General features: G+C 36.1%; 1 protein-coding gene across 1 annotated transcript in view; it reads right to left on the bottom strand.

Annotated features, from left to right (window-relative positions):
- LOC150092257 (1-acyl-sn-glycerol-3-phosphate acyltransferase alpha-like) overlaps positions 1-26566 on the bottom strand; it is a 109821-nt gene that overhangs the window by 32237 nt on the left and 51018 nt on the right. The window contains exons 2-4 of the mRNA XM_090414831.1: positions 16461-16597; positions 10356-10537; positions 10110-10205 (exon numbers count right to left, since the gene is read on the bottom strand). Coding sequence (XP_090270957.1) covers positions 10110-10205; positions 10356-10537; positions 16461-16597 — 415 coding nt within the window. The remainder of the gene's footprint in view (positions 1-10109; positions 10206-10355; positions 10538-16460; positions 16598-26566) is intronic.

Raw genomic sequence — 26566 nt, forward strand, 5'->3', positions numbered from 1 at the left:
TTCACTTAAAACTTGTGCAATACTTAAAGCATTACAAAACCAACAAGTGAAGGAGCCTTACATCAGGACCATCAAATCAGCATACACCAATGCCATAGCAGCAATTCATTTCAATGGAAACATCTCTACTGTGGAAATACAGAGAGGTATAAGACAAGGTGGCACAATATCTCCAAAATTATTCACAGCATGCCTAGAAGAAATATTCAAACTTCAAAAATATTCAAAATTGATTGGGGATGAAAAGGTCCGAAAGATAAATGGAAGATATTTAAGCCAATTATGTTTTGCAGATGACATAGTTATCTTTACTTCAACTGCACACGAATTACAGACTCATATCCGTGAACTTCAAATTGCTAGCAAAACAGCTGGCCTAAAGATAAACCTAAAGAAGACCCAAGTTATGTTCAATAGCCATGTCCAACCAGAAATAATAAAAATCAATAATGAGGAAATTAAACAAGTAGCTTTCCTGGCAAAAAACGAAGGCAATTTTCAACAATAAACACTTTATATGGTAAACAATTGACGTACATGCATGCTAAAGGATATTTTCCCTAATATAAATTCGCTTCTTATAACTACATGCGCGATATGGCAGAAGCAAATTTAACGAAGATAAAATTTGATTTTTAAGTCACACAGTGAAAAATATATAAAAAGATAAAGGATTACTACAATTTGTCGACAGTGTTATATCGAAACCGCATTGTATAAGTACCATGTTGAACAAGGGTTACTACAATTTGTAGACCGCATTATATCAAAACAACGTTGTATAAGTACCATGTTATACGAAGGTTACCTGTACTCCATTCATAAAAAATGTATAACCACTGGTTTCATAGTAGTCTTTTCTATTGTTATTTTATTGTGAAATTTTTAAATGCAATTTTTATATTATTTCTGTTACAAAAGCATATTTATTTTTATATCATTATACATACTTAGGACAACAGATATCAATGGAACAAAATATCATGGACGAAATTATTAAGTTCATAATATGGAGCTAAACAAATATCCAATTGTCTTGTGAATTTTCCAGAGTGCTCCATTGAAGGATCATTATCCATAAAATAATGTCCTAACTTTCTTGCCAAGTCCAATCCTTCTGCTAATTTCTTTAAACTGAATTCTTTAATGGATTCATCACAATCAGAATCTTCGGCAGAACTTTCTCGGCCATTTGGTTCGATGTCATTTATTAATTGTACCAGTCCCTTCTCATTTAAATCTGTTTTCCCATTAATTAATTCACTCATTTCATTTTCAACCATATTGCAAAAGCCCTCTAAGTGGCCATTACTATAAAAATAAATTTTTATATAAAAAAGCATTACATATTGTATGTAACTCACCAGAAAATAGTGCTCAGCTCAAGATTAACACAGTTATGATTTTTAATGTGCTTTCCTGGCAAAAAACAAAGGCAATTTTCAACAATAAACACTTTATACGGTAAACAATTGACGTACATGCATGCTAAAGGATATTTTCCCTAATATAAATTCGCTTCTTATAACTACATGCGCAATATGGCAGACGCAAATTTAACGAAGATAAAATTTGATTTTTAAGTCACACGGTGAAAAATATATAAAAAGATAAAGGATTACTACAATTTGTCGATAGTGTTATATCGAAACCGCGTTGTATAAGTACCGTGCTGAACAAGGGTTACTACAATTTGTAGACCGCGTTATATCGAAACAGTGTTGTATAAGTACCATGTTATACGAAGGTTACCTGTACTCCATTCATAAAAAATGTATAACCACTGGTTTCATAGTAGTCTTTTCTATTGTTATTTTATTGTGAAATTTTTAAATGCAATTTTTATATTATTTCTGTTACAAAAGCATATTTATTTTTGAGTTTTCTGAAAACTAGAAGATAAGTTATTTTGTTATTCACTCAGTAACAAAAAAAAAATTATGTTATTATCAGGGAAACTAACGTGTTTTGCATAGCTTTCAACACAACAATTTTTTTTTTTTTTTAAAAAGGAGTTTATGAACAGTTTTTTATAATTTTTTTTATTTAAAAAAAACTTAAAAAACGAATGCAGGAGAGAACTGGAAATCCCTAAGACCAGGTTGTTTAAGCACTTAGGATCCCAAGGAAGCAGAAATATGTAAATAAGTGGGGATTAAGGCACTCGAAAAAAAAAAAGGTAGTTAAGACTTTAATTCAGGAATGGGTGGATTGGAATATAATACTGGATGGAAGATGGAATAGTTTTTTTGGGGGGGGGGGATCTTGCCTTAGTAATTTTCTCAACTTCTATAACAAGATGAAAGTTGAGTTAGATAAAAGAAATGAGTATATTATGATACTGCTGAACTTCTCAAAAACATTTGTGAAGAGGCTGAATAGAAGGCTACTATGTAATTGAAGCAAATGAAAATGAATATGAAATTGGTGGCTCCTAGACTGCTCTATCCTGATTGCATTAAGCATCAGGATAAAGCAGAGTCTAGGAGTATGCAAGCGACCAGTGTCCCAGAGCTTTGTGCTTGAACAAATATTAATCTTGTACTGATTTGATGATGTTAGGATGATCCAGTAAATAGACAACAGTAAATAGAAAGAACTAATATGGAGATCACATAAAAGAATTTGAACAGGCCAACACACATCATGGGCCAACTAAGATTTTGCATTGCAGAATGAAGATATTACAAGCTGTATTATAATGACTGGACCAATGCAGGCAACTGATGTAAGAACTGGGAATGATAGCAACATATAGTAAATGGAAAATAGCATAAGGATCATAGTGATGCTGCAAAACACTAACAAGTAGGGATAAAGTTATTCTCTCTCTCTCTCAGAGATACTTTGACACAAGTGTTGACAAAATAGTGGTAAGAAGTATTAAAGAGAAATGCAACCAGGTAAACCTCAATCCTTCAAGTAGAAATTCAATCAGGAAAGGGCAACTGGAGCAGATGGTACTCGACGAAAAATGCTCAAACATGAAAGTTGTGGTTGCAAGTGTTTGAAATTACAGCTGAAGTAGTTATGGATAAGAAGGCAGCATATTTATGTTTGTAAATTGCATTATGTTGTTTGTCTGCTTTGTGAGATGAAACACTACTACCTAAACACGAAACTCGAATATTTATTTTTTTATTATTATTGTACCCTCCATAGAGTCAGCACACTCATCATGGGAGGTTCATTCAATTGACAACATATTTATCATACTGACTCTTAAAATCCTTAACACTCCTTACATTAACAACACATTTTCATAATGTGTTCCATTCACTGACAATTCTCCATGCAAAAGAAAACCTACTCCTCACACGCCTCTTCACCACACTCTTACATAACTGCCAGGAATGACCTCTGACTTTTCCCTCTTACCTTCTGTTTTTATAATCTCATCTGGATTAATCCGATAAAATCCTCTCATTAACTTAAATGTCTCTATCATATCACCTCTTTTCCTCTTATCCACTAAACTAAGCAATCCATCAACCTCTCTCCATAGCCAGCATTCGAAAAGTCCATTCCAAAATATTGTCTTAGTCACTAATCTCTGGACCCTCTCCAATGTTTCCACAACACATTGAAAACAGGTGACCAGATATGAGCACAACAGTCTGACCAGTGCTTTATACAGTAGTACAACTACTTCTTTATCCTTCATTTTGTTAGATTACTTCTTATCATAGCAGCACTACAATGTGCAACCTTGCAACACTAGCAATATGCCCTCTAAACCTCAGTCTACTGTCAACCATCACTCCCAAATCTTGAATCTCATCCATTCCTTCAGAATGGCACCATCAATATAGTACACAGCCTTATATTTCTGCACTCCACAATACAACACCTTGCAATTATTAACATTAAAACTACAACCCCACCATTTGTCCAAGTCAAAAGTCTATTCATATCTTCTTGAAGGGAATTAACATCAGCAGTGCTACTTATAATTCTCCAATGGGGAATAAAACAGTACTTACCCATTCCAAATCCATGCTGACCATAATAAAGAATGCTATGTCCATCAACCCAATCCCGTATTCTATTCCTTTCCAAATTTCTTCAACTCCTTGACCACAACTGCAGTTATACAGACTCGTCTATAATTGGAAACCTGTCTTAGAACCAATGCTCGTGGAGTAGTACTATTTTGCCTTCTTTCTACTACTAAGGAACCCTACCCACTGTAAGACTTTCATTAAATAACCAAGTCCAGGGGATAGCCAACTGTGGTGCACATTCCTTAAGAATACACATGGTGATGTGTCATCCCTTCCCACAGCCTTATTAACATCTAACTCAATTAATACCTAATACACCTGATTTTTTCACTTCCAATTCTCCCAATACTTGCCTCTCTTCTATATATTACACCACATGATTTACATCAGTATGATATACACTGATAATGTGCTCATGTCCTGACCAGCCAATCTCCTCTCATAACGCACCTTTTCTTTCTTTACCATGATCGTCACCTTTGTAGCCTGCACCTCATATTCTTTAAGGATCCAATCACAGCTGACCGCCTTGTGCCTCGATAGCCCTCTCTTTTCCAGAACAGATTGCTTGATTTTACTGTTCATCTTTCACTCCTACTCTGTATACTCAATTAACCAATGTATGCAGCGATACATTGCTTGTGTCAGATATTGCCTTGTGAATTTACATGCATTGTCAACATCCTTTCTGCTCAGCACATCTATCTAACGTAGTGATGTTAAGTGGCTACAGAGATTCCTATATTCACTCACTTTATACTTCCACATATATCCATTTTTGGCAGTAACTTTTTCTTGTTTCACCACTTTCAAAATATGTACCTCATGATCACTTTCACCAGCAGTGTCAACACCTCTTTAACAACTGCATCTTGTGAAGTTATCACTAAATCCATAACATTAAAAGCTGTATATGCTTCAGTCACATGCTGATTAAGATATTTATCTCTCAGAAATTGAACAAACTCACTCTCCTTATTCCCATACACTCTCTCCTCCTTCCATTCTATATTCCTGTAATTAAAGCCTTCCATCAGGATCACTTTTTTTTTTTTTTTTAATATGTCCAGCCAATTTGTCTAAACATTTCATAAACAGTATTCTCTGCATTCCCTGGACTATAACAGCATCCTATCAGATATACTAGCCTGTTAATTTCAACTTCACGCCACACTGATTCAAAATCGCTACATGCAATATCAATTTTTGCACTTTGTGGACACAATTCCTCTGCAATCATTAACAGCACCCCCCCCCTCCTCTTTTCAAATTTCTATCCTTCCAGAAAATTATATATCCTTCCATTTCTATCCCTGATATCGATTCCAACTTTCCTTCAAATTCACTCCACAGATTTACAAATTGAACCCCCTTTGCCTCGCACAACTCAGCCATCTTACTATTCATTATCTCTGCTCTCCTTCTCAATTCACTATTATCATATCTGGGCAACATGCCTATGACTTTCTAACAACACTATTATTCTTTACCTGCTGCAATAACTTCCTCAAGTCTCTATCAACATTCTTTTTTCCAGAGCTAAGTCATTTTGTGCCCATGACTACCATGAATTTTGACACCCGGTCTTTCCTTTTCTGCAACACAATTATTCGCTTCATTGTTCCACAAGGAAAGCATGTTATGTGCACTTTATTAGTCATCACACCTCTAATGATTGAGTCCCCCCCCCATACAATAGTATATGACTATCCTTTGATCCTTTCTTCATACTATTAACTTCTTCCTCCTCATTCTCATCAGCCAATGTCAGATATGTTGGTTGTAAAAGTTTTAGTGGTTACACCATATAATTCAGAAGATAGAATTCATGATGACTGCAGTAAAGCTCTCTCATAGTATCCATTTAAAAAAAAAAAAAAAGGAAATAATCTGCAATGTTATAATTACAAAAGGAATTTCCCTTACTAGGCCTGCCAGGTAAGATATGAGCAAGAGTATTTAAGAGGCTATGAAAAATTGTGAAATAGAAACTGTGGGAAGAATAGTCTGGGTTCAGACCAGATAGGGATTGTCAGGATCAAATTTTCACTTTATGTCAAATAGTTGAAAAATCATGAGAATAAACCAAGATCTGGATTTAAGTTTTGTAGATCTAAAGAAGGCATGTGACGAGGTCAGAAAAAAGTTTTTCAAAATGCTACAATTGTATACGGTACATTAAATAGAGACAGCATTGCTCTGGATAATGAGTAAGAATGTGATTGCTGACTTACAAAGTTGTAAGTCAGCAATTAGAAATGAAGTACAGAAAATAGTCTGATGCAAAATTAGGTGTAAGGCAAGGGTACACATTATCTCAACTTTCTTTTCATAATCAGAGATATCAAGCATAGCTCTATTTTATGCAGATGATGTTATGCTTCTAAGCAAATCCAGCGAGCAGCTTCTGTAACAAATTTGATATGAAAATTAGCACTAAAAAAAAATTAATATGGAAAATCTGCTTTCTCAGATGATGTTTCCTATATTCTGTAGAATAAGCTAAATATTTCAGCTATTTAAGTACAATGTTTTGTGAAGATGAAAAATTTAAAAATGGAAATACACAAAAGAATAAGCAAAGCTGGTATAGTGGGAGCTGAATAAATAATTTATACTGAATAAGAGAAATTAGCCAAAAAAACTAAACTAGTAGTAGACAATACAGCATACAATTTCATTTCAACTTATAGAACTGAGAGCTGGATTAGAAAAAGCAGTTGATTAAAGACATGAAATAGCAGGAATGGGATAATAGATATTTCAAATCACAGATCAGGAATTTAATGATGGATATTTGTTGGAAGAAGCAGGGAAGGAAAGTGAGAGCAAAAAATTGTTAGCTTATTACCTAGATATAAAAGAACCAATAAAGGAGGATTATGACAGCAAACAATTCAATGCACAGCTGTGTAGAAGAAATGGATGAGAGTTTTTGGATGTGTGGAATTAGTTTGATGGTAGAAAAAAAATTTGTATAAGAGGGAGACGGCCTGCGCTTGAATGGATTTGGAATCAGGAGTCTGGAGAAATTATTGAGTTGATACTTAATGCCGAGCATCTGATCATCATGAGCAGAATGTGCAAGTTCGGCTATGGTATGCAAACATAACAATGGTATGAATGTTACTGAGTATGGTTATGAATCTGGTGAAGATGGGGTGTTGATACAGACCTGGTGGTTCAACTGCTGGGGATGCTGAAATGCATCACCAATTTACTTGATGGAACTATGTAAGTAATTATTATTATGGGTGACTTATATTATCCAAACAATGATTGGGTAGAAGAAAAATCTCATAAGATGAGGGAAAATTTATTCTGCTATTGGGAGACAACTTTCTCAAGGAATGTGTGAAAGAAGGAACTCTAGGTCAAAGAGTATTAGATTTGATCATAGTGTCAGAAAGGTCTCAGGTAAGAATGTGATTGTTTTGCCAAAAGTTGGTGACAGTGATCTAGCCATACTGTCCTGGGAAGTAACTAACTACATGAATGTTCCAATTAGGACAGGTTACATGCTGAACTTATGACAGACAGAACAATACTATCTTTGGTATCAGTTGCCAAATGAAATGAATATCAGTAATGCATGGAAAGCTTTGAAAATGTGTCTAAATGAGGCAGTATCTAAATGCATCTCTCGAGTTCAAAAAAATATAGGGTGGGAGTGAAATGGATCGCTGCTTTATTAAGCAAGTGATCCATGGGAAGACGTAAAAAGAATATAGTGAGAATAAGAGTGAGAGAAGTTATTTCATAACTTCTCTCACTCTATATAAGGTGCAGGCCAGAAAATTATGAGTATTGTATGGAAGCTAAATCTAAGTATGAAAAGAAATTAGCTGCGCAGACTAAAGGTGACCCAAAAGAATTTTATCACCATGCTGCAAGTAAAAGAAAAATGAATGTAGAATAATAGCTTTAGTAAATGCAGACTGTGCCCTTGTGTGAGAAGCAGATGAGATTGTTCAAATAAGTGCTTACTTCACTAAGGGCTATCAACTAAGTTTATGTAACGGTGCACAATGCTCTTGTTCGCTGAATGAAGACACAGAGGTGCATAAGAATGAGGTACAAGAATGGTTGCATAACCATGAATTCAGCTATATGGACAGATGGGATATCAGCACATGTGCTAAAGGAATGTTCAAGCCAAAATGGCTTAGCCCTTGACATGTTTGTATAACTTCAGTCTCAGCTCAGAAAAGATCTCGCAGAAAGAGAAAGAATGTATGAGTTCCACTGTACAAAGGTGGTGAAAAAACCGATGTGTCTAACTACCAACTGATCAGTATCTCTAGAGGGTGGTGAAGATTTTAGAGAAGTTGGTAAGAACATGTATACAGAAATAGGTTGACAAACAAGGTATATTTTGCAAAGAACATTTGCAAAGTATATAAATAAGTTTCAAAACAGCTGAAATGTAACAAGAGAAGGGATACACTGTAATACTTTGCTAGGATGGCATGATGAGATTTCCAATGGCATATTATGTTGGGATAATGTTGTAAGAAATCATGAAGCTAGGGATCTTGGAGTTATGTTGGATAGGAAACTGAAGTTCAAAGACTACATTGCAAATATAACTCAGAGGATAACTGTGATGTTGAAACAAATACTGACATGTAAGGAAGGAAGTCATTTTGCTTCTCTATAAGGCCTTAATATGACAGCACTTGGACTACTGTGCACAGAATAGGTCTCCTGAGTTCAGAGGGGATGAAGAAGAGGAGCAAAGATGATATCAAGGTTATGGAATGTAGATTATGAGGAGATTGAGAGTATGTGGACTGCAGACATTTGTCACTCCTCACACTTGCATTACAAAAAGTAGAACCAATAAACAATGATTTTACCTTTGTAGTGCAAGCCACAAGCTAGCATGTTACAATGACAGAATGTTTTAAAAAGAAAAGATGGGGGAATGTGGTCAACATCCTTGGATGTCCTCTAACTCCTAATAAAACTTGTTTTCTCTAAAGGAGACATTTTTCCATAGTGTATAAAACACATGCATTATTTTGATTTCCTCCACATCACTGAATGTATCCTCTCATCTCATTCAAGCAAACGATGCTGGCAAACTACATTTCAAATTACAGTTGTATTATTCAAAGCTAAAACCCCTCCTTCTAATCTGTCCATGTCTGAATTTAATGCCTTAAATCTTGAGATGGGACAACCATCTAAAAATTACAAAAGGACACAAAGAAAGGCAGTAGTAGAAGTAGTAATAGTCATGGAATGCACTGACTGAATAATAGTAAAATGACAAGTAACCGAAGTACTTGTCAAGAGACTGGACAAAATCCTACTGAAAGCCAAATCAATAAACTGAATCCACCACTGAAGTTGTCAGCTATAACAGTGATAAGGAAACTGAGAACTCATTTTCATACTCCTTGCTCCTATGACCCACTAAAAATACACAAAGAGGATGTTCCTTTGATACCTACTGCCTTAATTCTCCCACCTACTGTGTTGCCAAGTTCCTTTCATAATTTTTGAGCTTGCATATGGCATAATCCCATTATTTTATAAAAAATTCAGATTTTTCTGACAGAAGTTAAAAGCTTGTTACAGACAGCATGCAACTTTTCGTGATGCAAGGAATGTTATATGGACTTTTTCCTACTGAAGGCAATTTAGCTAGTCTCATATAAAGGCAGCAAAGTTTTATCCACACACACACAAACAGTTTTTATTGTGTTATGCATTGGTCAGTTGGGAAAAATCCCCAAAGACACTGATTTTAGATTCCAAAAAATTATGAATTTAATATATTTGCAAACTGAATCAAAAAAAAAAAAAAAAATTGGGTTCACCTTAAGAGTATAGTTCGAAGAATGACAGGATATGCGCTTATCAACTGAAAAAGAACAGGGTTTAATTCTTGTAAGTTAATTGATCTCGTATGGAGACTGCAGGTTACCCCACTCTCAGAATCCCGAGAATTTTCTCCTGCAAAAACACATTGGCCAGAGAAGAATAGATGTCACAACTCAGCTTGTGGACAGTGTAGCACAGGAAATGGTCCATAGAGTGTCTTCTTGAAAAGAGCTCTGCGACTTTATAGAGATATCATGTAGTAATATAACATACCTGTGCTTGTGTGGCGATATGGAAAGCTCCTTTCTTGAAAGGTAAGAGAGTACCATTATCATTTCTGGTGCCTTCAGGAAAGATCCAGAGTTTGATCTATTAATAAAGAAATAACATTTTAGTCAAATGCGGTAAATTTTATTCAATTCAAGTTATCATGATAAATCAAAGCAGACAGTAAGCAAAATATTAAATTCCATAATCTAATTAGTTTTGTACAATGTTTGCAATACAAAAAACATTAACCTTTTTTTCTTTAGCTCGCTGAACATTTCTGTTTAATGTATCTCTGGCACTCTGAGAGTTGGCACGATCAACAAAGATGCAACCAGCAAGCCAGCAGAACAAACCAAAAGGCCCAGACCAGAATAGTTCTTTTTTCAAGACTGGAACACAAGGATGAAGTAATGGCCAACAGCACATCATTCCTGAAATGACACATAAGAGAATGACAAAAAAAAAAAAAAGTATATATATCATCATCAAATTCCTGACATGTACCCTCAAGGGGTGTACAGGATATGATAGTACTACATGAAATATTTACATCATTACTAACTTCCTATCTACAATTTTCCTCCAAATCAGTCTATTACTTGTCAAGACTCCAATATTATAATTATCAGATCTTATATTTCTATCGTCTAAGGTACATTGTACCGTATCAATCTACCTATATCTTGGTCTTCCTCTGGGTCATTTTCCTGCTAACTTGGCAGAGAACACTTGTTTTGCTAATCTTTCCTCTCCCATTCTGTTTAAGTGACCATACCACCTGAGATTAGCTCTGCTAACGCATTCCTGGATGCTGACAACGTTAGTTCTTTCCTAATATCCTCGTTTTTTAATATGATATTGCCATTGATGCCATCTGTTCATGCCTCTAATCTTACTCAGGACTCTCATATCTGCGGTTTCTAGTCTTTGATGAAGTGTTTTACTTAGCTCTCAGATCCGTAAGTTAAAAGTGGTTTGAACACTGTCTTGTATACAGCTAATTTAGTGTTCTTACTAATTTCTTTCTTATTTCATATGAATTTATTCAATTGACTTCCTACCATACCAGCTTTGTTGATTCTGTTGTCTATTTCCATATTTAATTTACCATCTTCAGTAAAAATCGTGCCTAAGTAGCAGAAATGTTTTACTTGTTCCACAGGTTCCCAGTTCACAACACAATTGACATTTTTAACAATTCTACCTATTTTCATTGTCTTTGTCTTTTTAATGCTGACCTTCATACCATATCTATTACAATAGTTATTCAATTTAGTCAGGGATGACGCTTGCAAACTTGTAGCAGATTTATTTAGAAGTATAACATCGTCCGCATAAAGCAAAGAGCTGACATTAACATCTCCAATTTTGATATCATGTTTAATACCACTTTCCTTCGTAATGTGATCCATATAGATAATGAATAACAGAGGGAATAATGTACATACTTGTCTCACACCAGATTTAACATTAAACCATCTTCCTGTACTTCCTTCAATTCTAACTGCCGACTTACAACTCAAATACAGACTAAGTATTGCTTGATATAATGCCCCATTGACACCATATAACTGTAGCGTATTGAATAGCTTCTCTCTTGGCACCTTGTCATATGTCTTTTCCAGATCGACAAAACTTAAATACAGATCTTTGTTATATTCCCATGCTTTCTCAACTATCAACTTATCAGTTCACATCTGAGAGCTGCTCAACTCTTATTCGCTTTAAAACTTTCTTACATGTTATTCTTTTCAATACGAAATTCAATTTTATCCTGCTCAAGACTAAATAGTGGTCGCTTCCAATTTCAAATCCTCTGGTGTTCTGCACCAGGGAGAAAACATCACTATCAACAATAACATAGTCAATGGGACTTTTCTTATTCCTTGCCTCTTCTCTCCATGTGAATTTGTGCACATTTTTATGTTGGAACATGGTGTTAGTAATAACCAGTCCATGTCCTGAGCAGAAATCCAACAGGTATTTGCCATTATTATTGGCTTTGCTCTTTTCTCCAAATTTTCCCAAAATATTTTTGTATATCTGACAATCATTTCCTACTCTGCTATTTAGATCCCCAACAAGGACCAACTTTTTCTTTTTCATTGTGTCAGTTGCTTTTTCTAAAGCATCAAAAAATGCCTCCACTTCTACCTTAGTAGAACCTTCTGTGGGAGCATAGTCACAAATAAGTCTCATTGTCCAATTCCCCATTCTGATATTTGCCCACCTCACTCTACTTGAGACTGCCTGCCATTCAAGAAGATTAGCCTTGTATTTTGTGTTGAATACTATGGCTACTCCTTTTCCTTGCTTGTCATTGCCTGAATATAACATTTTGTATTTATTGTTCAGAAAGATCTCACCAGTTTTTGTCTTTTTTGTTTCAGTCATCCCTATCATGTCAATCTGGTACTTATCTAATTCCTCAGCTAGCTCCATTTCTTTGCCATTCAGGCTTCTTATGTTGATAGTACCGATCTTTAACTCTGGTGATGTTGAGTTGGGGTAGGTTTCAGGATTTGTTCCTGTAGCTGACTTTTCACTGTTCATCCTGGTTCCCTGGCAAAAACAACGGGGGCCTTGTTTAACTGGGCCACCCCCAGCCGGCATGAAATTTATGTTTCACCATCATCACGTTTCATCACGTTTATGACACATTAATCAGATTTTTTGGTTATGTACCTTGGGCATATGATTTTTTGTTTGAAACAACAAAAATTTTCAGAGATCCTCAACTATAATTTCATTAAATTCTATTCAGTCAATATGGTATTATTAATATCATTAGAAATCTTTTTGTCAAATCGTGAATAAAAATGCATTAATTAAAACCTAAAGTGAATCATGTGGATATTATTTTTATCCTAAATCCCAAATTTTATTTACAGTTCTTCCAGCCTGAATAGAGCTACTGCAATTATAACTGGCCCATTTTACCTCTCTATGTACCTAAAATTAATCGAAATGGGAAAAACACTGGAATGGCTCAACAAATTTCTGTAAGGATTTCAAATACTGGGTTTGAGTAACATCTGTCTAGAGCCCTGGAATAACCTGCAAAGAGATAGATGGGGAAAAAAAAAAAAAAAAAAAAACTTGCATATTTTACAAACAAAGTAGAAAGGCTAAAGTGAAAAAGTAGCAAACATTTTAGCTATGTGTCAGTAGGCTGAGAAATGATTGTGGAAGAATGACATTGCGGGATAAAAATGGAAACAGAGCGACTGATTCAGAGGACATGGTGGAGTTGTTCGATGAGCACTTTATTAGAGTATTTCATCCTGGAGGAGGTTTTAATACTAGAGGGATAGTGCAGGATCAGGGTTTCGAGGAGAGTGTGTTCTAAATACTGAGTACTCTGGATACCAATAAAGCTGTTGGACTGGATGTGCTAAAGAACTGACAGGTCCCTTGACCTGGCTTTCAATAAATGCCTGGCTGCAGGAAAGGTAAGATAATGCCGCTGCATAAGGGCAGTAGCAGACTGGAAGTGTCTAATTATAGGCCTGTTTGTGTATCATCAGTAGTTGTTAAGTTCTTGGAGAAATTAGTGAGGGCCTATATACAATGTTGGGTAGATGAGGGTAATATTATCTGTGAGAACTAACATGGATAAGGGGCATTCTTGCTTCAGTAATATGATTGTCTTTTATAACAAAGTGACAAGAGCAGTTTTCACTCCCCTCGATGAATCTTGATAGACAAAAGTCTATCAAGATTCATCGAGGGGAGGTCTCTCCTAAGAACACAGTCTATCATACCACTCCATAAACCCATTGACCATTCTTGCTCTCACCACTCCATCAGGCAATGCATTCCATTAGATATGTGAAGAGCCAAAGGCTTCAATTTGGCGACATATAACTTGTTTAAGTTAAGGGATATTACATCCCATATAGTTTCTTAGCCGAATAAGAAACTCAAAGAGTTTCATGCCGAATATAGTAAAAACTATATATAAAGTTCGGCGATTCCAAGCGTAAGCAAATACCTGGATACTGCAGCACTGATCCCAAAGGGTAGTGCAAGCTGGGGCAACTCGTGGTAGGGGTGGGGCGAGCTCCGATCACTATTCTTGATATTTGCCCATAATGTGAACTTAGCTCCTAGGAACTGTATTTTTGTTCACATTATGAGTGAAGGCCACTACCCAGACCGGTTTCGACCTTTATTGAGGTCTCGTCAGTGAGTAGCCAGACCTAGTTAATATCAAGTTTGTAGCAAACAGAACTCGTACCCCTACTACGAGTATTGCCATGAGGTGCTCTAATAAATTATTATTAGATATGTGAAGAGCCAAAGGCTTCAATTCGGCGACATATAACTTGTTTAAGTTAAGGGATATTACATCCCATATAGTTTCTTAGCCGCTACAAACTTGATATTAACTAGGTCTGGCTACTCACTGATGAGACCTCAATAAAGGTCGAAACTGGTCTGGGTAGTGGCCTTCTCTCATAATGTGAACAAAAATACAGTTCCTAGGAGCTAAGTTCACATTATGGGCAAATATCAAGAATAGTGATTGGAGCTCACTCCACCTCTACCACGAGTTGCCCCAGCTTGCACTACCCTTTGGGATCAGTGCTGCAGTATCCAGGTATTTGCTTACGCTTGGAATCGCCGAACTTTATATATAGTTTTTACTATATTCGGCATGACACTCTTTGAGTTTCTTATTCGGCTAAGAAACTATATGGGATGTAATATCCCTTAACTTAAACAATGCATTCCATGTTTCAACCACCCTCCATGCAAAGAAACCACTCCTCACCCTCTTGCTCACGGTTTCCTTTCGTAATTTCCAGGGATGGCCTCTTGTCATCACTCCTTCCCACTGTTCAACCAAGCAAAAGAACTCCTCAGTGTCAACCCCGTAACCACCTTTCAACAAAGATCATTCAGAAAAGACTGGAATCATTCATGAAGAGAGAAATGCCATATGAACAGGCAAGATTTCGAAAAGGCAGAGGTACAAGAGATCAAATCGCCAATGTGATATGGATAATAGAAAGAGCACAGGAATATTACAAGAATGCCTACCTTTGTTTCCTTGACTATAGCAAGGCTTTTGACTCTGTAGATCATGTGAAACTGTGGAATGTGTTAAGAACAATGGGAGTCCCAAAGCATTTCATTATCCTTCTGAGGAATCTTTATTATGAACAAGAAGCTACTGTCCAAACAGATCTTGGAGAAACTGAGTATTTCACAATAGGTAAAGGGGTGTGACAAGGATGTATTTTATCTCCGTACCTGTTTAACTTGTACAGTGAATACATTTTGAGAATGGCAGAGCTGGAGGAGTCTTCAGTTGGAATTAAAATTGATGGAAAAAATATTCATAATTTGAGGTATGCAGATGATACCACCTTGCTAGCAGAATGCAAAGAAGATTTGAAGGAACTTCTTATGTAAGTTAAAGAAGAAAGTGCTAAATATGGTCTTAAACTTAACCTCAAAATGATAAAAGTTATGGCAACATGTAAACTTAATGATTTTGAAGTAGATGGGGAGAAAATGGAAGAAGTTAACAATTTGGTGTTCCTAGGATCCCGAATTGATAAAGATGGTTATTGTGCCGAAGAAGTTAGAAGATTATTATGTGGAAAAAAAGCAATGACAAATTTAAGCAAGATCTTTAAAGATATTAGCCTCACAACAAAAATCAGAATTGTGAAAGCAAATGGTATTCCCTGTGGTGCTGTATGGATGTGAAAGTTGGACCCTGAGAAAGAGTGAAAGAAGGAAGATAGATTCATTCGAACTATGGGTTTGGAGACGCTTACTAAGAATACCATGGACTGCAAAGCAAACCAATAAATCAGTGATAGACAGAATAAAGTCAGATTGCTCCCTTGAAGCTATGATCATCAAGTAAAAAGTGTCATACTTTGGACATATTATGCGAGCAAATGACAGTCTGGAGCAGATGATGATGCTTGCTAAAGTTGATGAAAGCAGGAGAAGACTAACTCCATCCACCTAAGAATTAGATGGATGGATGGATGGAGTTGAAGAAGCAACTTGAGTGTGCTTGGAGGTTCTGAAAGACATGGTCAGGGACAGATCGGAATGGAGAGTATGTTCATGGAGTCGCCAGGAGTTTGAAACGACTCTATGGATCATAACACACACAACATAGGTATATAAAACAGACATAAAACTGTCTCCAAATAATTTACATGTAGTACTAGCATATATATATATATATATATATATATATAGGGATTAAAAAGTTCATTTATAAAACATTTTTCAAAGATTTTAGAATTCCACAGATTTCTACAATGTATTATGCTAAATGATTTTTAAATTAAAAACTTTATACTGCATACAAAAAAATATTACCAGTAATATCCAATGCACTTTGGTGATTACAGACTATAACACAAGAACTGGGAGGCAAATGTTTCTCCAAGTCTTTCACTTCCCATCGTATCCCAAATATTCGAGTTACAATGTTCTGAGCTAGCCACGATGTATATCTAAATAAATACATTAATCATCCTAAATACTCTGATTAATTAGTATAAAAGCTATATATAGCCTGAATAATTAACTCAGTAACAAACAATTATGTTACGCATTTTAAAACTAAATACTTACCATAATTATGAAGGCTAGGTAAAATAAAATACTGCACTGCCATCAATGAAATAACTGATTTTTACCTGAGAAGTTTGAACATTCTTAATGATGGACCATAGAACAGCCTTCAAAAGAAAAAAGACATTCAAAAACGAATGCTCCAGCCAAAAGAATATAAAGTAATTGGCAATATCCCTTTGATTAGTTATTTATTATTACATCCATAAAGTTCCATGCTAACCTTGTGGATCTCATGGAATTCAATATCATCTTTGTTCATTTGTGTCATATCTGTGCTTAAATTTATTTTGTGTCAATGCAAAAAACACAATAAATTCCACTCAATTTACTGATATCAAGTGGAATGTATTGTATAAGAGGTTGTGAGGGCAACATTTGTTTTTCTGTTTTAAAAAACCTGGATTCAAGTTTCACATAGAATGCAAGAAACCTCCCTTTTAAAACGTGGTTAGCTAGTCTCAGAGCTGGCAAAGTTTTTTTTTTTTTCTAGAAAAACACTAGTTTTTCATGCCCCCAAAACATCCAAACTGCTCAAAAACACAATTAAATGACATACTGACGTAGGACTTAAAACATTTTCCCCGTTCCTTTGATAATAGTTCTGTTAATTCTATTCATTCATGAAAAGTAAATCTATTGTTCAAAGAAAAGTTTATTTTTATTATTCCTAACACAAATAAACTTTCCTTGTATAACATCTTATAAGATTGTATTACTTTATGATATTCCTTCCCTTTTACTCACCTCAAATTTATTATTATTTTTAACACTAGACCTCGATGAAGTCTAAAGACTCATTATGACAGTGCATTTATAACCAACAGTTACTTCATCTATCCTCATATCAGTGGCATACTATGGAAGAGGGGAAGTAATATCTTTTTCTCAACAATTAGGATCAAATGACCCAAGAATGAGTGTATGGAGATTCCATTATTAAAAAGATGTGATGAATGAAAAAGCACATGAGGTCTGTTTTCTAGGAGGGAGGATGAATGAAAAAGCACATGAGGTCTGTTTTCTAGGAGGGAGGATGAACAGGAAGATTAATGTTTCAAATGAGGAGTAAGCAAGCAAGAGAGTTTGCAGTGGTTATGGGAACAAATGACTTGGGTGGACAAAAGATTGCAAAGATGAACATTAGAAGAGTGAAAGACAAGTGGTAGGAAAGTTAGTGTGTTGCCTAGTTATGACAATGAGTTGAGATGGCAAGCAAAAATTGTGAATTGCATGTCAGTAAAGCTGTGTAAGATGAAAGAAGTGCAGTATGTTAATGTGTGGGATGAATTCAAGAGATGGGTGATATTGTATCAAGTGATGGATTACATTTAAATGGCTTTCATGTGAGTAAATAAATGGGACGGACCACTCCTGGATGTGGACAACAGATCATACAATCTAAGAATTTATGTGAAAGAACTGGAGAGTGAAACAGGCGAGACCAAAGCATGCATGTGTGTGATAAAAATGAAGGAACATGAATGCAAGATGGAATGTGTTGAAAGCAGCAGTGTATAAGGACAGTTGGAATAATAACAGGATGAGTTGCGATTTAAGGGAAGTAGTTCAGTCTAGGGAAGAACATTAAGTGATAAAAGTGAGAAGGCAAGGAGAGATGTGAAGGCACAGTCGGGGGGGGGGGGGGATAATGAATAAGACTGGTAGTTCATTTTTATGATATTTACAAATGCCAGAATTACAGAAAAATAAGGCAGGTGAAATTGTTGTAGTGACCAAGTTCATTCACCTGAAAACTGTTGCATAGGTCAAACATGATTACATGAGAGATGAATGCTTTTCATGATGATGGGAAGGGAGCGGGATGCTGCTGATGAGAGTAGGGAAATTTATTTTATTTATATATATATAAAATCATACGTGGAGAGGTTATTAGAACTCCTGAAGTAAAAGTAACTTTTTCGTATTTTAATTCATAATATTAGATTAACTTATTGTAGTTCTTGTTTTAAACAGGATGTGCGATTGACTGAGTTATTTAGTTTGTAAATAAACCTTTTTTTTTCTGTTTAAATACAATATTGTCAGCATTGTAGACCAATGGCAGCAAAGACCATTTGTAAAGTGATTTGAATTTGAGGGATTTTGTGCAGTGTAGCGAGTGTGAAATGTATTTATCATGAAAATTAAAGGACATTTGGAAGGAAACAAACTGAAGGGGGGGGGAGGGAAGAGAGTGTGTTAAATGTTTAAAAAGTGAGTGCCTTTTAGATGACCAAAATGGAGCAAATGCAAATATTAGGTGGTAGGTATTGATGGTAAAATAGAAAATATCAAAATTAATGTCAGAGGTCAGGCCGTGGAAATAAAGAAGAATGAAATGTACATAAAGAAATAGTGCACTTGAATGTTGTCTTTCAACAGGACGTGGCACAAAATTGATAAATTGCAGAAGCAGTAAGAGGTTAGCAGGGATGAGAAGAGAAAGAATAGCAGGCGGTCAGAAGTAATAATAAGGACTGAGCAAACAGACAAGAAAAACAAACAATCTAAAGAAAAAATTATGTATGGAAATTCAATGATTAAGGGAGTACTTAATGGAAGTGTGACAAAATTGTGTTTCCCTAGTGCAAAAATTCACGATATTAGTCATGTGATCCAGATGAAAAAAGGTAAAGTGAAAGAACTGATTGTCATGGTTGGCACAAATGATTTGAGAAGTGAGAAGTTTTCTAAAAGGAAGGTTGTAAAGGAGTTATTAGAAGAGACAAAACTGAAGAGTGAGAGAGGATGAAGATTGTAAGTCTCCTGCCATGCAATGATAGAGCCGAACTGAAGAGGAGAACATTGGTAGCTAATGAATCAATACGTAAGTTCTGCGGAAAGAATTTATTTATTTATTCGTATGGAGTTCCCTCCCTTTTCTCCCCTGTCCCTATTGGGGTGAGTTGAGTCCCCTCATGGGGGGGGGGTTAAGTATTTATGGCTGTAGATCCGTGTATTCACGGGGCCAGTTTGCCTGCTTGCAGGATGAAAAACCCCAGATAAACTGGGGGAGAAAACCCTGCTGTCTACACCCAAGACTGGCTAACTTGGCTATAATTGAGGAAGATCCTTAAGCTCCTCACGTCAGAAATGTGAATTGAACCTAGGTCACTCCTTCCCCAGGCATATGGTTGCGAAGAGCAAAGCCATTAGGCTAACCGTGCAAACTGCGGAAAGAATGATGTAGGATTTGTGGGTCTGCTGTCTGTGTTTGATGGAAAGAAGGATTTGTATAATGTTGATGGACTGCATCTGAATGGTTTTAGTGTTAAGTGTCTGAAGAGAGCTTTGTTGACTAAGCATGGTGAAGTACAAATTTAGGAAAACCTCAGCAATTAGGGTGGAAACAAGTGAGTTTGTGTGAAGGCATCCATGAGACAAGTGAGTGCAAGAATGACCAAGTGCAGAATCTAGTCCTTCAAACAAAAATAATGAACAGGTAGTCAATTCAGGAAGTAAAGGTGGGTGGGGGCCTAAAAGGATGCTGCAGTTTCTATATACTAATACCAGAAGTATCAGGAACAAGAGGGAGGAGTTTGAGGCAAGGATGGGGAAAGGGTACTGCTGATGATAGTAGATAAAGTGCAGCAAAAAAAAGAATAGGCCAGAGAGTGGCTGTTTGTTTGAAGCAGTCTGGTGCAAGATCAGGGCCAGTAAGACAAAATAACAGTTGGTTGTTGCAGGGTGGTTCCACGGATGATCTGTAAAACATGCATTGGCAAATTAGTACAATGAGTACTAATTCAAGGTCAAGCGATTACTTTTTTAGACTTCTGCTATGGAGATATAGACTGGAAGGAAGAAAGATCACATGGCAGGAAGAAAATGGAATTTATACATTTACTGAGAGATAATTACTTAAATGGGAGGTGAAGAAGAAGGGACTAGGGATCTAAAAGTACTGGACTTGCTCATAGGATCAGAAGAACAATCCATAACTAATGTGGCCAGATTGCCTCCGATTGGCAAAAGTAACCATGTGGTCTTGACTTGGGAGAATATTCTGTCAAGAAAGGATATATGTGGAACTACAAGGCATGTGATTATGACAAGATTAGGAGGAAGCTTAAATTTGTGCACTGGCATAAAACACTGTAGATAGTTAAGGGTCATCTATAGGAAGAAGTAGTAAACTGTATACCTAAGGTAAAGAGGAAAATGTTATATAAGGAAAAATGTTATATTCAGGCAATAAACAATCAGGGAAAAGAAGGAGTAGCTATAGTATTCAACACTAAATACAAAGCAAATCTTCTTGAATGGCAGGCAATATCAAGTAGAACAATGTGGACAAATATCAGAATGGGGAATTGGACAATGAGACTTATTTGTGTCTGTGGTCCCACAGAAAAGTCTGCTAAGGTAGAAGTGCAGGAATTTTTTTGAAGCTTTAGAGAAAGCAAATGACATAATGATAAAGGAAAGGTTGGTCCTTAGTGGAAATCTAAATAGCAGAGTAGGAAATGACCATCAGCCATACAGAAATATTTTAGGAAAATTTGGAGAAAAGAGTAAAGCTAATAATAATGGCAAATATCTGTCAGATTTCTGCTCAGGACATTATTATTATTATTTGACACCTCCAGGGAGTCCAAAGACTCATCAAAAGAGAGTGTGCCAAAGCATCGAATGATTGGGACCCTTCCAACTACTAACTGCACTCAAACTTACTTAACTGAGCCATTATAAAAATGTTGCATAAATTCACATGGAGAGAAGATGCAAGGAAAGAGAAACGTCTCACTGACTATGTTATTGTTGATAGTGACGTTTTCTCACTTGTGCAGGATGCTAGAGTGTACAGAGGATTTGAAATTGGAAGTGATTACCATTTAGTCTTGATTAGGATAAAATCAAATTTCATACTGAAAAGAAGAATATGTAAGAAAGTTTTAAAGCAAATAAAAGTTGAGCATCTCTCAGATGTGAACTGTAGACTAAAATACACAAACATTATTTAAAAAAAAATGAAAGAGTTTGAGAACAGGAACCAAACCTTGGAGATTCAGTGGCAAATTATAAAGAAAACATTGATTGATTCAGCCAGAGAGGCATGTTGTAAGGTTGTTGAAAGGCTAGAAGAGAAAACTCAGAACTCCATGGTGGAGTTCTTTGAAGGAAGTTAAACAGGCAGTGAAAAGAAAGCATATCGAAAGTTCCTGGAGAATAAGTCGGCTTGTGCTCATAGAGAATATAGAGACAAATGTAACTAAACACTGTAAAATTAGCTAAACAAAAGTCATGGGAAGACTTTGGTAAGAACACAGAAAATAAATATCAGGAAGATGGCAAAATATTCTGGGGTAGGGTGGGGGGCTGTTGAAAAATCTCAGAAATGTAGGAAAGAGTGCTGTAAAAGGAATTAGAGATTATTATTATTATTCAGGCATGGAAAGGTGACATGAAAACAGGAAAAAATGATATCCTTGATGCATGGAGTAATTACTTTGAAAAATTGCTAAATGAAACAAGCAGTGACAGCACTGTGGTAAAAAACACACAATAGGCATACAATCAGGAATACATATCAATACCATAGATGCTATTCAACTAGAAATGCTCAAGTATGGGGGTATAAAAGTCTTACAGTGGCTGTACTGCATAATTCAGAAGGCCTGGATAGAGAGACAAATTCCAGATGATTGGAATAGAGCTCTCATAGTACCCAAACACAAAAAGAGAAATAAAACTGAATGTGAGAATTACAGGAGATATTTCCCTACTGAGTGTTCCTGGTAAAATTTATCCAAGTATACTTGAGAAATGGTTGAGAAGGATTGTGGAAGGGAAGCTTGCTGAGGAATAAGCTGAATTCAGGCAGTCAAGATCAGATTTTCACTTTACAACGTAGTTTAGAAATCATGGGAATATAACAAAGTGGATGCATTTCAAAAATTGCTATATGTATGCACAAAAAAATATGAAAGATTTGTGAACTGTTTGGGTAAACAAGAAGGAAAGAATTAACGTATGTGAAAAATGTCTTGATAGATAAGAGTGATTAGAAATAGGAGCAAACGTCAGGACAATAGTAGATCTTAGGCAGGAGTTGATGAAAATGAAAAGCCATATGAATCACCTGGAAGAGGGTATTAAACATGTAAAGAATAGATTGGCTGATGACAATGAGAAGGAGGAAGTTAGTATTAAGAAGAAAGAATCAAAGGATAGTTATATATCATTGTATGAAGACTATTATTAGAGGTGTGATTACAAGTAAAGTGCACAAAGCATGCTTTTCTGGTGGAACAATGAGGCAAATAACTAATGCACTGCAGAAAAGGATATACTGGGTATTAAAATCAGTGATAGTTGTAGGCACAAATGACTTAGTTGGGGAGGGAAAAAAATGTTGATAGAGACTTGAGGAAGTTGTTGCAGCAGGTAAAGAAGAATAGTGTTGTTGGGAAAGTCATGGGTATGACAACAGTGAAATGAGAAGGAGAGCAGCAGAGATAATGAAGAGTAAGATGGCTGAGCTGTATGATACAAACGGATTCAATTTGTAAACCTATGGAGTGAATTTGAAGAGAAGTTGGAATGGTTTAAAGTTGATGGATTATATTTGAATGCGTTTGGTGTTGGTGCATTTAGAAAGTATTGTTTTCTGAGAAGACAGAGTCAAGAAGTTAATGTAGTAAATGATCAGTCTACTTGTAAAGCAGGATAGCACAAATAAATGGACTGTATAACAGGAGGAAGATGGATATGAGGTTGAAGATGTGCTTTCAGTAGCACAAGATGATGTAATGCATAAAGGTGAGGATGAGACAGGTAGAAATGGAAATCTGAATCAGGATCAGGGAAACAGGAATGGTCAGACAGAAGAGAGATGTGTTGTATAGCAGCTAGAATAAAGAATGTTGGTGCTGGTAGAATGGCCTCAAAAACATAGGGATTGTTATGTTTGTACATAAATGTAAGGAGTATTCGAAAAAAAGAGAGTTGAGTTTGTTGCGCTGATTAAGTCAGTACACCCAAAGATAACAGGAATAAGTGAAAGTTGTTTGTCTGAGGAGGACATGATGTCAGGAATAGAAGGATATATAATTTTCCTGAAGGATAGAAATGTGAAAAGAGGAGGGGAGTGCTATTAATGATTGCAGAGGAATTGAGCCTGCAAAGTGTGGAAGTTGATAGTGCATGCACAGATTTTGAATCTGTGTGGTGTGAAATTGAAATAAACAGGTTAGTATATCTGATAGGATGATGTTATAGGCCAGGGAATGCAGAGAATACTGATTGTGAAATGTTTAGGCTAATTAATTGGGCATGTAAAAAGAAGGTGATCATTATGAGAGACTAATTACAGGAATATAGACTGGAAGCAGGAGACAGTGTATGGGAACGAGGAGAGTGAGCTTGTGGAATTTCCGAGAGTAATATCTTAAGCAGCATGTGATTGAAGCAACTAGAGGGTTCAATGTTTTGGATTTGGTAATACCTTCACAAGATGTAGTTGTTAAAGAGATTTTGACACTACTGCCAGTTGGTAAGAGAAATCATAAAGTACTTGTTTGGGAAATGATGAAATAAGAAAAGGTTACTGCCAAAAATGGATACATGTGGAAGTATAAAGCAGGTGATTATAGGAAGCTCTGTAGTCAGCTAGCATTTGGGTAGATGAGCTGAGCAGAAAAGCTGTTGGCAATGTATGGAAACTCATAAGGCAGTATCTGACATACTCTATTTACTTGCTTAATTAACCCTTGGTATGCAGTTATACATTGCTGTTGTCAGACTGGAATGGTTTAAAATTGATGGATTATATTTGAATGGGTTTGGAAAACAATACTTTCTAAATGCCCAACTTTCTAAATGTTGGGCATTTAGAAAGTATTGTTTTCTGAGAAGACAAAGTCAAGAAGTTAATGAATAAGTTGAAATCAAGCAGGCAGTGCTGGAAAAGAAAATGTTATGGAGGAGGTAAAAGATAGTTGGTGGTGATCGGATCATTGAAGAGTAGGCATGATGAGCATGGTAAAGAAAGAAAAGGTGCAGTATGAGAGGAGATTGGCTGGTCAGGCCAAGGTTAACTCAAGGGAATTTTTCTGCTATATGGCAAGCAAGAGAAAGAATAATTATGGAAGGTTGGCACTGGTGGATAGTCATGGTAGCAGAATAACAGCTGCAAAGGATATAGTGGAATTACTGAACGAGCACTTTATCAGCATATATCATACTGGAATGATGCAGTGCAATATGTAGAAGAGAGGCAAATCTTAAGAGAATTGGAAGTGAAAGAATCAAGAAGAAGTGTATCAGATATGTAGGTTAGGTAAGATATTAATAAGGCTGTGGGAATGGATGATATATCACCACAGTTAGCTATGCCCTTAACCTGGTTATTTAATGAAAGTATTGAAGGGTAGGGTTCCTAAGGAGTGGAAAGAAGGCAAAATAGTTACAGAAGTCTCCAAATATAGACTAGTCTGTATAACTGCAGTTGTGCTCAAGGTGTTGGAGTGAATGGTTAGGAATAGAATAGAGGATTAGGTTCATGGATAGTATTCTTTATGCTGGTCGGCATGGATTTCTAAAGGGTAGGTCCTGTCTTAGCAATTTACTTGCATTTTATAAGGTAACAAGTGCATTAGATCAGGGAGAATCATATACAGTGATATTCTTGGACTTTGCAAAAGCATTTGACAGATTACCACATGATAAGTTGGTGTACAACCTGAATAGGATGGGAATAGATAGTATATTGGTTAGATGGATCAGAGATTGGTTGTCTGAATGATACCAGCAGGTTCTGTTGTGATGGAGCAGTGTCTCAAAAAAGGAAGATAACAAGTGGCTTGTCCCAGGGTTCTGTTCTTGGGTCCCTGCTGTATATAATTTGTTTGTAAACGATATATCATGTGGACTGACTGGGGATCTTCAGTTGTTTGCTGATGATGCAAAGTTGAGAAGAATTATAAGTAGTACTGCTAATGTTAATTCCCTTCAGGAAGATTTGAATGGACTTTTTCTTGGACAAAGCAGTGGGGTTGTAGTTTCAATATCAATAAGTGCAAGGTGTTGCATTTTGGAGTATAGAAATATAAGACTGTGTACTATGTTGATGGTGTCGTACTGCAGGAAGTGGATGAAATTTGAGAGTGATGGTTGACAGTAGACTGAGGTTTAGAGGGCATATTGCTAGTGTTACAAAGGCTGCACATTGTAGTGCTGCTATGATAAGAAGTAATCTAACAAAATGAAGGATAAAGAAGTGGTTGTGCTACTGTATAAAGCACTGGTCAGACCACACTTGGATTATTGTGCTCAAATCTAGTCACTTGGTTTTCAATGTGATGCAGAGATATTGCAGAGGCGAGTGACTAAGACAATGTCAGGACTTGGGAATGGAGAGAGGTTGAAGAGATGTGGATTACAGTTTGGTGTTGCAATAGGAGTAAGAGAGGTGATATGAAAGTTATGTAAAAGTGTAAATATGGAAATATGCAACAGAATCGACAAAGCCACTATAGTAGGAAGTCAACTGAATAAATTTATATGGAATAAGAGAAAAATTAGTCAAAACAGTAAATTAGCTATATATAAGACAGTGTTCAAATCAATTTTAACTTATGGATTTGAGAGCTGGGTAGAAATAAAACACTTTACCTAAGACTAGACCCCCAGACATGAGAGCCCCAAAAAGGATTAGGGAGTGTGAACAGATGGCATCAATGGCAATGTTGAAAATTAGGATATTAGGAAAGAACTTGACATTGTTAGCAGCCAGGAATGTGTTAGCAGAGTTAATCTCAGGTGACAAGGCAACTTAAACAGAATGGAAGAGGAAAGATTAGTGTTCTAATCTTTCCTCTCCCATGTGTTCTCTGCCAGGTTGG

This window comes from Typopeltis vanoorti, chromosome 26 (genome assembly GCF_054136105.1).
Source record: "Typopeltis vanoorti isolate ZY-2024b chromosome 26, IOZ_Tvanoo_1.0, whole genome shotgun sequence".
Lineage (NCBI taxonomy): Eukaryota > Metazoa > Arthropoda > Arachnida > Uropygi > Thelyphonidae > Typopeltis > Typopeltis vanoorti.